At 39.9% G+C, this 12,238-nt stretch overlaps 1 protein-coding gene across 7 annotated transcripts in view; it reads right to left on the minus strand.

The window, feature by feature from the left end:
- The window catches only part of LOC125967064 (C-myc promoter-binding protein), a 41,194-nt gene that overhangs the window by 20,244 nt on the left and 8,712 nt on the right, over positions 1-12,238 (minus strand). For 6 of the 7 annotated variants that reach the window (XM_049717757.2, XM_049717755.2, XM_049717756.2 and 3 more), the window contains exons 2-9: positions 11,363-11,693; positions 7,136-7,382; positions 5,368-5,437; positions 2,598-2,767; positions 1,070-1,353; positions 798-864; positions 423-481; positions 143-287 (exon numbers count right to left, since the gene is read on the minus strand). In XM_049717757.2, coding sequence (XP_049573714.1) covers positions 143-287; positions 423-481; positions 798-864; positions 1,070-1,353; positions 2,598-2,767; positions 5,368-5,437; positions 7,136-7,382; positions 11,363-11,670 — 1,350 coding nt within the window. In that variant the 5' untranslated portion in view covers positions 11,671-11,693. Of the gene's footprint in view, positions 1-142; positions 288-422; positions 482-767; positions 865-1,069; positions 1,354-2,597; positions 2,768-5,367; positions 5,438-7,135; positions 7,383-11,362; positions 11,694-12,238 lie in introns of those variants that run through there. The other variant, XM_049717758.2, reaches the window with a different exon arrangement.

The raw sequence follows: 12,238 nt of genomic DNA on the forward strand, positions 1-12,238 counted from the left end.
TCACTTCCATTTCTGGTTCATAATTTACTTTTGTTGATAAGTGCATCATTTTTATTTAATGGGTTTTTACCAAAAATATACTGAGGGATAAAATTGCAAATCACACAACGATAAGTCAGTACATCTGAATAGATCAACTTACAGACACCAAAGCTTCGGTTACACTGGTCAGTACTGCGGGTCGTAATGAGTGAACTAAAATCTTTTGTTCAGTGACAGCAAACACCAGCAGGGTGATTGCATTCTCTGGACCAAGGTTCTGGAGCAACGTGGAAAAACGTCCACCACTACAAAAAGACAAATGCACAAAACAATAATCTAATTCATGTTTTATGGATGGCAGGCCTTGGAAAACAGTCGTAGTATTTTTTCAAACTCAGTAAGACTACAAAACCGACATCACAGAAACTTCAGATATTTACCTTAGTTGTAATGGAGATGATACTGGCTGGCTCAACATCAGACTGTCATGAGGTGAAAGCTGTGAAAATAACCAAACATATATTTATTAAAATGATTGGGACAAAAAATGCACTTGCCATCTAGTGGTGGATTAGTGGAATGTTATGACCTATTTTCGAAGCGCACGCATTTAGAAGCAGGTGCACTACGGTTTGTAGGAAGTAGGATTGAAACTTTTTTTTCTTTTGGGCTGCAACAACAAACATATTTGCAGTATCACATATTTAAGTTAGCAGGTTATTAGTTTGGAGAATTTGGAAGTGATCGGTTATCAATACTGGTGGAAATCATTATTTTAAACTTACTGTGTATTCCTACTTGAAATCAATGTTTACCTGCACCAGGATGCGAGGCCTCTGAGAAGAAGGGAAGGGAACTTTGTGCATGAAATGAGAAATGTGCCTGTAGAAAGAAAGAAAGAAAGAAAGAAAGAAAGAAAGAAAGAAAGACAGAAAGACAGAAAGACAGAAAGAAAGAAAGAAAGAAAGAAAGAAATGAAAAACATCCAACAGAAATCTTAAATTTTATCAAAAGTCAAATTAATACAAATAGTAAAAAATAAGATTTATTAAAAAAAAAAAAAAAAGACAAAACATGGGGAACTCACTTCTCAATTGGCAAGGCATGAGGGCCAGAGATGGAATACCGATACAGGAAGGTAAGGAACTTGCGAAAAGCATCGAAGAAGGGCCAGTGAGAAAGCAAGCAGATACATTTGTTGGTGTAGACGGAGCAGGTGTGGGAAGTGGTATTGTTGGTGACATCAGTTGGGCTGTTGCAGGGGGAGGCTTTGGGTGTATCTGTGTTAAGTAGACCCAGCTGGGAGCTCTGTTGATCAGTCAGACACTCTTGCGGGTAGGGCTCATAGAACTGTATGGCAGCACCGTACACCTGAACACAAGATGTGTGTGAGTTTAATAGCTCGCCATCTAATAGTCACAGAATAATGTCACCCCTTAATCTATATTATATAGACTAGCATGCTTCAATACATTGCCGTCTACATTTTCTCCAACTGCATCTTTATAAGTTTGTGTGACACTGCCATGCAACCGAAAACATCTCCACAGGCAACGTGAGAATGTTCTGAGAGCTTGTCCTCCAGGTGCCACAGGCTTTTTAAACAGGTCATCCGGAGGGGTCACTAATGATGTTTGTTTTTGCAAGCATTCTCAAACTGCACTTGCACTAAGGGATAGATAGTCTGTGCTTGAAGCAATGCCTCTGGAAGTCATCCGGGACTCATAGAATAGTAGTTATATCCGTAACAGTTGTTTTATTCTATTGAAAAAGCTGAGTGAGGTCATCCTGATTTAAAACAATTTTGCAAATATTCTAAAATCAATAAAAAGAAAAAAAACACATTGACAAATAGTTACATTAGTCCTAAAGCATTACTCTAAATACTTCTTACATTCCAATGTAAATAAAATAAGCAAACTAAAGCAAGCACACCAATCTTTTGCTGAACATCAACAGAAGGGTAAAAAAAACAAATGTAAGTAAGTGGTGCTGGTGATTACATTTTCCCCAAAAACGTTTGGACTGATCAAAGAAAAAAAGGCCTAATCAGCACACAAACTTGGTTGTTTGCTGATGACGACAGAGCTAAGGACTGAGTGTTCCTATGTCCTGTGTGTTATTATGAGGAGTTTGACAATAAACTACTCAGAATGTGGCAAAAAAAAGGCAATCTAAATATTAAAGAAATGAAAAGGTGGTTTTATTGACATGTGGATGTATGGAATGGTGGGTAACGGTAGAATGCAAGTGGGTGATAGGGTTGGAGTAGGATACACACTTTAACTTGAACAATGTCAATAAGCCAGATAAGCATGTCTCGGCTTAAATGGTCAAATGAAAACAGCTCGGATAGGTGTACAAATTAAGCATGAAAAAATACTGCATGTCCTGTTCAGTCTTTTGATCCTAGAAAGTCAGATCTTCAAGTTATCAGATAAATACACCCACAATGGTCAATGCACTTTTGGTTTTGGCCATACTCAGGTGCTTAGATGAAAGTTATAATTTCTGTTACTGGGATCTACGTAACAGTTTGTTGCTTCTGATGATGCTACACAGATGTTTGGATAGTCGATTGGTTGGATAAGAACCCATCAAGTAATCCAGCCTACCTTCTCTCCAGAGGCTCCAGTCAAGACAAATGTAGAGAAAACAGGGAGTGAGTATTTGGTGTTCATGGGCCAACACTCAATTGTGGCCCCCATGGGAAGGCAGAAGAGAGGAACAGATTCTGGCAGTGGGAATGACTCATAGTCCTCTTCTGGATATCTGCTGAATAGTCCTAAATGAAAAGATTTTTAAACAACCATGTGAGAACAATTTAAGAGCAGGAGAGTAGAACTGTAACTCAACTAAACAGAGTTAATTCAACCAACAACAACAACAAAAGGTTAAACTGCTGTCAATGACCTGAATCCTTTTCGGTATGATTACCGTATTTTTCGGACTATAAGTCGCGTTTTTTTCCCATACTTTGGGTGGGGGGGGCGACTTATAGTCGGGAGCGACTTATATGCGTGTGTTGGTTCACATGTTGAGCTCTTGATTTGTGTCTTGCCTGGTGCTTTGGTAACGCTACAATATAGTTATATATGTAGATCTGTGGAATAATTGGCGTCGCCAACTGACAACGAGGCTGATGTCAGCGCGCACGTAGGTCCGGAATCGACAGCTGTTTTGTTTTGTTTTTTTTGACACAGAGGATGAATATTCCGGTGGATTTAATGATTTGGAGTGACACGGATGGTTCGTTAAAATTGTTGTTCATATTACATTTATTTGCTACATCTAGTCTGACGTCAGCAGCGCACGTAGTTTCGGTGTCAACAGCTGTTTGTGTTTTTTTTTAAATGACATGGAAGACGAAGATTCTGATGAATTTATTGATTTTCAATAAAATTGTTGTTTGTATTACATTTATTTGATATATTTAGTCTGACGTCTGCGGCGCACGTAGTCTTTCCGGCGTCAACAGCTGTTTTTTTTTTTGTTTTGTTTTTTTCCAAGTGACTCGGAAGACGAAGATTCTGATGGATTTATTGGTTTGGAGTGACACGGATGGTTTGATAAGATTGTTGTTTATATTATTGTTATTTCATACATAGTTTATATATTGTTATATGGGCCTGTAGAAAATCTTGAACTGCAACGCGCCGCTGACGTCGGACTTGTTTACATAAAGGAGGACCAACTCAATCGCTGGCTTTAATGCTTTGGAGTGACACAGATGGTTTGATAAAGGTGTTATTTATGTTATAGTTATTTGAATAACTGTTATTGTTACATCAGGCCCATTCTCAGCTTCTCATTTGTGTTTATGTCACGTTAGCATACCATATCGTGTAGCCTGTTGTTGCTCGTTCATTCATGTCTGTTCTTGGCGTTGGATTTTGTTGAATAAATTCCCCCCAAAATGCGACGTATACTCCGGAGCGACTTATATATGTTTTTTTTCACTTTATTGTGCATTTTATGGCTGATGCGACGTATATTCCGGAGCGACTTTTAGTCCGAAAAATACGGTATATACTTTCGTGAAAGCGGAATTTAAATAAAGATGTTAACATACAGCTGAACTGAAAAATGACAGCTCATGTGTCACAAATAAATAAACAGCTGAATCATGTCAACTTTCTGCTTAACTTGGATTTCAATCAAATTGGTACTCCAATTCCACCAAAAGATATGAATCAATAAACATAGCACGTGGGGGTAAAAAGTGTGACCTTCAGCCAGTTGTAGTTACCCAGGCGGATTATTACATAAGCAATTCAACTACAGTATATATCCAGCATTTTACAATAGAGCAATGCAACAGTTAAAGTTAGCGGAGATTTTTTTGCTCAGTCTGCAAAATGAAGACAGATGTTGAATAAGCATGTTTGTTTCCAAGCTCAAATATTGCCTGATCTGACCGACAACACTGAAGATAAACATTGGTGAGAAAAATATTATATCTGTCTTATTCACTGGCAAGACAGAAAAACATTCCTCTCTTTACTTTTAAAATTCAAGACAGATTTAAAAAGCTGTGATATGGCATTTTTTCCAAATGACTTCAATCAATATGAAACCATTTGGAGAGACAGATAACTACCAAGCGTTAAATCTTGGATTGTATTTCAAAGGCACATTTCTTCTGACAACATGATATAAAAATCAAAGATGTTTGTTTTATTAAGTATAATGTAATAAATATTTAGTACTATGATATAAATCTTTGCAAGTGATTCAAATTATCCATGAAAAGCAACATTATACGGCACATACTGTTACCGTTAAATGTACAGTGTTCAAAACACAAATGTGTACACCACCAGGTGAAAGTTAGCTTCTGAATTTCTTAATGAACACAAGCACACATTTATGGTGATTAACTGACATGGTTATTCTGTAGTTTTTGTATATTCTCTGCTAAACTTTCAGTAGTGTTTATTCATTTTTGCAACAGCATTCTAAAAAAATTATTTTACTTACGGGATGAATACTGTATATTTTTTATCCATCCAGTCTAACTAAATGAGTCGCCCCAGGAATCAGAGAAAGAGCAGCGAAAAAGTGTTGATTCCACAATACAAATAAGTGAAAGCACACACAAAACACCATTATTTTTTTTTAACTTTAAGTAACCTCAGCTTACTCACTGAAAAATAATGTTCTTCCATAATAACATTGGATTTTTTAAAATTATCTCTTTCTTTTCTATCAACGTCATTGATTGGTTTTAGCATAGCGGTCCCGGGAAGCCTGCCTTTTTCTATATTCTATATTTTATTCTATTTCATTGCTCAGATTATTTCAGCTATTCAGTTCACAATACAGGATATTCTCATTCATCTTGAGTATTTAAACATACAGTATATGCCCTATGTCAAGTTTTACCTGCTTTGTATGCTATCGAGTTGGTTTTGGTCACAGACTTCTTATAACATAGGTAGACAGAGGAACCCCACTGAAACAAAAACATCAGAGGGAAAAACACCATATTATTTCATGTCAAATACCTAGATGTAATTGGATTTTACATACGTTTTCTACGAAACACAGACTTTTGAACTTTTTGGATTGAGAAAAAGATCCAGTTGTCTGAATGGGTGCGAGACAGACATTATGGGTCTTGGTTTATGTGACAAATTAGTGCAAAATCATGAATACTTTATAGGGCATTTTATAGATATGCACCAACTTTTCTTCATCAGCATATCGGCCCAACATTTCTTTGCCAGTTTTTTGCCTTGTATTTAACACTTGGAATGAAAATTACGCATAAAGAGCTGTTTCTCTTATACTCACTATAGCGAGCAGTTTTATGTTATGAAATGTCTACCAAATAAGACAAACTAATGAGGTACAATGCAATATTTCTTGCACATCCAATCAAAATGTGTGCCACTGACTATCCCACCAGTTTACTGAAAAAGAGTAAATAACAGAATACGATATTTTGAACAAAGTGCAAAACAGCTGCATGGTGATGACCACATCCGGTTCTCAAACTTTTACGTTTTTACTCTGTTGTTCCTGGCCTAGTGAATTTTTCTGTCACTGAGTATGTATCATTCCCAGGCTGCAATTTAATGGTGCCCTGAACCTTATATACTTTAAGCATCCCAGTTGTGTAGTTACCATGTCGTAGGAAGTAATAAGTTTGCGTGGCTCCTATGTTTGCTTTACGCTAAGACTGCGCAACCTCACAAAATGGGACCAAGTTTACTGATATGCCTCAGAGCATTTGAGATTGCTCATTGCCATGTTTGAAGCAACAGAGTTTTTGGAAAGTAGTTAAACATGTAGTATGTCATCGCTATCATACCACAATACATTAGCAAGAAGCGGAATTGTTTTCTGTTAAAAGCTGCAACAGCTGGCTTTCCCATATTGTTAAAGTCTGTAACTGTCATAGAAAGTGGACTCACGTAGCATGTGAACAAAACACAGGTTCTCAAGTTTCACAACTAATTTATATAAAGGCTCATGGGGCATAGCAACATGGTGGACTAAACAACATACAAGATATTTCTGAGTCATTATTTCTTCAACTATAACAATCAGATGAATGGCTCTGTTCATTTCATTGTAAATCTTTTGCACCGCTGGGACAGTGCTGGTGAGTTTCCTTAGCAACCAGCAAAGGCAATGATTTTTGAGACAATCTACCAGTCACTGTGGTCTATTTAAAAAAACAAAAACATAGTAGGCCTGACATCACAATCAAATTATTGACGAGGCTCGGTTTGAGGAATCGAACCCACAACTTTTGCATTGTGGACCGGGCGTGGTAACCTTTGTGCATCGTGCCACCTGCAGATGATGATGATGATGATGATGAATTTATTTGTTTCAATGATATAAATAACATACATGTTTTAAACTATTATAGCAGCAGGGAAAACATTAACAGGCCAGCTTTTGTTTCAATTTCATGCTGTGTCACTTTTACATTTGCACTTGGGATACATTTCAATTGGGGGTGAAAAAAAGGTTGGTCTGAATATTGTGCGCAATAAAAATGTCGTTGTGAACCTCATATGACAAATATATTGTTTTTATTTGCCATATTGTCAAAAATATCATCACTGCAAATGTGATATAATTTTTAAGCTATATTGCCTAACCCTATGTCAAACACATCTCTTTAGCCCAGTCTTACCATACTGCTGTTAAGATTCTTCTCCACCTTGCAGAAGGTGTGAGGAGGAGTCTCTCCTTTGCTTGGGATAATGACACAGATGTCGGTAACAGCAAGTGCAGCATGTGGTTGGCTTTCAGGTGCCCTCCGGTAGGTGACATAGATGCGTTGGGAAGAGTTTCCACTGATGTTGGCTGGGCGACCAGAGGGGGTTGTCTGGATAAGGTGGCAGCCTGGCTTTAGTCTCTCTTTCCACTCATAGAGGACGCTGTGGGAGCAAGACCAATGCAGTACTCAGTCACACAAAACAAAGGAATATATGTTAACCTATTGAGAGACTATCATTGTGTGGTGCAGGTAGACTTCTAAATTTAGATACAAAGCTTGAATCAGTTGAGATAAAAGACAGGAAGAATAGCATCTTTAATGTACAACAGTAGTATGAATGTTCAAGCATGAACAGATTGATTGAAAAGAACATTAATTTAATAACAAAAACCCTTTTGATTTCTCTCTTGTGCATTTATCCTCCATTAATTCCTCTAATAAAACTATAGAGAATTTGTGGTGCTGATACGCCTAAATCTTAGCTTAGAATTTTAACAACAGAATTTTGTCTGGAGTGGTTTTGGGAGGTCATTGCAGGAAGAATGCTACACAGGGTAAGTTGAACACATACAATAGATCGGTAAATCCTCTGCAAGAACTTCATCACATCGTTCTTAATTAGTACGGGATGTGTCACTTCCATACAGTGAAATTCTAAGCGGTCCCTTGTCAAGGTTTCTTATTTTTCCCCTCCCCGGAGTTAAGATAAGGGAACGTCGAGAGTAATTGTCAACTGTGCACATGTGAAGCACTTTGAAACATTTTTGTGATTCAGGGCTATATAAACAAATTTAACTTGACTTGACTGAGCTAACAAGAAACATTGTGTTGGAAATTTCAGTACAATTTTTAAATACATATAGTGTTTCTAAGTCGCGGATTTTGGTTTTTGCAGGTGGTTCTGGAATGCAGTCTTTGATTATTAATCATTCATTAGTAAGAATTTTGATTTTTAATTATTATTTCTTAAATTGTCAAGGTGTGACAAAACTGGCCAGTCAGAGACTGTGAACACATAACCAAAGAATGTCAATCAGTTTTCTGTGCTCGCCACGTACACACATTCTCAGTCTGTCACTACTGGCCGCAGCACACAGACCTGTCTCACTGTTAGTGTTGACAAGCGGGTTATTGAACTTTGGCAAGCAACAAAGAAGGAGGCACAACAAGTTATCATTTCGTGTCTGTTTACTTTCCAACATGATAACCCATGCTAACAAGGTAGCATGGGTTTTTCATGTTGGAAAGTAAAGAGTCACAAAATGATGCGTAACTTGGTGTGAGGTATCTCATTTGCATTTAAAGAGACCGCACCAAAAGTCCCAAAAGTTATTTAAAGAGGCCGCACCAAAAGTCCCAAAAATTAAAGTCCCAATGATCGTCGTCATACACACATCTGGGTGTGGTGAAATTTGTCCTCTGCATTTAACCCATCCCCGTGTGATCCATCCCCAAGGGGAGAGGGAAGCAGTGAGCAGCAGCGGTGCCGCGATCGGGAACCATTTGGTGATCTAACCCCCCAATTCCAACCCTTAATGCTGAGTGCCAATCAGGGAGGCCATGGGTCCCACTTTTTTTAGTCTTTGGTATGACCCGGCCGGGGTTTGAACCCACAACCTTCCTGTCTCACCTCAGAACAAGTAGAAAACAGGCTATCAAAATGAGGAATTCAAACAAAAGCATGGCTTTTCCACTTTATATAAAGAGTAAAACTTAAAACGTAAGAATTTATAAATGTGATATGTAAGCTTTAAAGTATCAGTATCTAACCCAGCACAGTGACTGCAACTAGTATAATTCAAAGTATGTTATTTCACACACACACAAAAGTACAAAAAAAAAAAGGAATCATGACTTTTGATGCATCTTGGCCATCCGTCGTCAATTGTTATCATAACTGATCTCTGATGTAATTGTGACAAAAATTATGCCTGTATGTTTTGAAAATTGCAACTTAGAAGATTCTTAGAAATGTCACAAATCAGAAATAATATATACATTTGCCCACACAGAGGACTGTCCAGTTCTCATTAGTCCTACTCGTGTAAACAAAATTGAAGCCCCTCACAACTATCAGCACATAAAGGCTGCTGACAGTCTCAACAGAGCCTCTTCGTCAGTGCCTGATAAGAACAAGTCCTTTGTAGTCTGAGATTCGTCCGCTGTCGGTTGTCACAATTTGCAAGATATGAAAGAGCAGGAGAACTTAGTAAACAAATGAAATTCCCAGTACTCTATTTCAAAACATGTTGCTGAAAACGACACTTGTAGCTGTAGTTCTTCACGCTTTTTTTTAGCAACATTCTGACGACAGCTGCAAGGCAGGCAGAAAGGGACTGCCACTGTAGTATTGTTCAACGTGAATACATTAACAGAGCTGTTTTCTCTCTAGGTCATCTTCAGACGAGCCTTCCGAGCCTGCACACCCATATTTAGACGTGTAGTTAAGTAAAACGCTACTGAAATTCGTTGTTACTTTCACTCGGGGTTGCAAATCACATTTGATAATCATCATTTCAACTGTGTTTCTTATTTCATTGTCTTTGAAAGACCGAGAAAATCTAGGATCTTTTGTTTTTGGTAGACCCAACGAAATATTTGTTGGAAGAAAAAAAATCAACATGCACCATTTTGTAACATTCATCCAGTTAAGATTTGCTTCAGTGAATTTGAGTATTAGTGGTTGTTTTTCTCTATATTTGCCCCGTGATTGGCTGGATTAATAAATATTCCTAACAAAGTACTTCTCAATTATTTTATGTTACCGTATTTGCCGGTGTATTGGTCGACCTTTTTCGATCCAAAATCGACCGAAAAAAATCGACCTCGACTTATACACCGAGTCATAAAATTTAACTTCGTATTCATCGCTTCAAATGTGATGGTAACCAAGGCCGTTTCTCATGCATCTCATTGTGCGTTGCACTTAGAAATTTTGAACCGGGCGGCGTGCGCGAGTGCGCGGCCCGCTGGAAGTCGAATGAGGCTCCGCGATCTCTTCCGCGGTGCTTATAAACAGCCGATCCGCTCGACGGGGGCTATTTTCGGCCACTTGGCGCGTGCGCACGGCCTCCCGGATGTGCCGGGCGGGTGCGCGAGCTCGCCGGCCGCTGGAAGTCGAATGAGGCTCCGCGATCTCCTCCGCGGTGCTTATAAACAGCTGATCCGCTCGGCGGGGGCTATTTTCGGCCACTTGGCGCGTGCGCACGGCTTTCCCGGATGTGCCGGGCGGGTGCGCGAGCTCGCCGGCCGCTGGAAGTCGAATGAGGCTCCGCGATCTCCTCCGTGGTGCTTATAAACAGCCGATCCGCTCGGCGGGGGCTATTTTCGTCCACTTGGCGCGTGCGCACGGCCTCCCGGATGTGCCGGGCGGGTGCGCGAGCTCGCCGGCCGCTGGAAGTCGAATGAGGCTCCGCGATCTCCTCCGCGGTGCTTATAAACAGCCGATCCGCTCGGCGGGGGCTATTTTCGGCCACTTGGCGCGTGCGCACGGCTTTCCCGGATGTGCCGGGCGGGTGCGCGAGCTCACCGGCCGCTGGAAGTCGAATGAGGCTCCGCGATCTCCTCCGCGGTGCTTATAAAGTGCCGATCCGCTCGGCTTGGAGCTATTTCCGGCCTCCCGTTGGTGCCGGGCGGCGTGCGCGAGCTCGCCGGCCGCTGGAAGTCGAATGAGGCTCCGCGATCTCCTCCGCGGTGCTTATAAACAGCCGCATGCGCACGGCCTCCCGGAATTTGAACACATTTCGTCAATAAATTTCGCATATTGAATTTTGAAGTTTAATATAATGCAACAATTGAGCTCGACTTATACAAAGGATATATCATAAAATCGTAAATTTCCGTCGAATTTTAGGGGGTCGACTTATACACCGAGTCGACCTATACACCGGCAAATACGGTATGTGTAATGTTCACACCTTCCCAACTCTCCTTGGTGACTATAAACAGTATAATTTGTCAATAAAATTGGACACCTGCATATCATTGTATCCTACTAATTAACATTTTCGCTGTGGTCACACACGACCCACTGGCATCCCCCCCCCCCCCCCCCACACACACACACACACACGCACACTATTTGAGAAGGACTAAACCTATAAAGATCAAGAATGATCAAAGACAAATCAAGACTCTTACCCCAAGTCAATGAGTGGTGGCTTGTCGCAACCTCGCCTGAAGCATATGAAAATCTGGGGTGCCATCAGCCCTCCATTATTGAGATCAGCAGAATGTCCACTTGGTGTCGTCTCAATGCATGTAAAACCTGGTGGCACCTCATCACCGAATGAGCGAATCACCACAGCCACATCAGTGATGGGCGACTTAGGCTTGGCAGTTTTGTGGCAGGCATCGTCAAAGTGGATTTCCTGGTCCAAAGGCTTGGATGAGTCTGTCAGTCCAGCCACCACAAAATAGTCAGCTACTCGAGGGCCTTTATCCTCCATCGTTTCCCATTACCACCAAGTGCCTGTCATAAACAGATTAAATACATAATTAAAGTTAATTGTACTGTAGGAAAAGAAAAAAGTTTTAAGATCCACATAAAACAGACATTTTTAAAAACAGTGACTTTTCTGTGTGTGGTGGCTTTTTGCCTCCACACACTTTTTCCATGGCCTAAAAACACCCAGTGCAGTACAAAATTGTTGCAACTATAAACTTGTTTGAAACTATTTCATCTTTTTAAAATTTATTCAAATTGATCCTGCTCATGCTTGACTGAGTTCGTGTAGGGGTTAATAATGGTGGTCGTTTTCAAAAGCTGCGGGGTTAGCGCATTTTGTTTTTATTTCTGCTACGATTTGATTCCAGACAGAAGGGCGTGGTGCAAAAAAAACTGTATACTGTCCCAAAATCAGTACCGTATAAGATTGTTACATGAGTTGTGTACATGACCGCGCTCGAGTAAATAACATCTATACATTTGAAATCAGCAGATTTGCAACACACACCTTCGGAGCTTCTTGCCTACAGCAGTGCTAAACTAATTTCTATTCTTTCTATTATTCACAG

The sequence above is a fragment of the Syngnathus scovelli genome, chromosome 4 (genome assembly GCF_024217435.2).
Source record: "Syngnathus scovelli strain Florida chromosome 4, RoL_Ssco_1.2, whole genome shotgun sequence".
Taxonomy (NCBI): domain Eukaryota; kingdom Metazoa; phylum Chordata; class Actinopteri; order Syngnathiformes; family Syngnathidae; genus Syngnathus; species Syngnathus scovelli.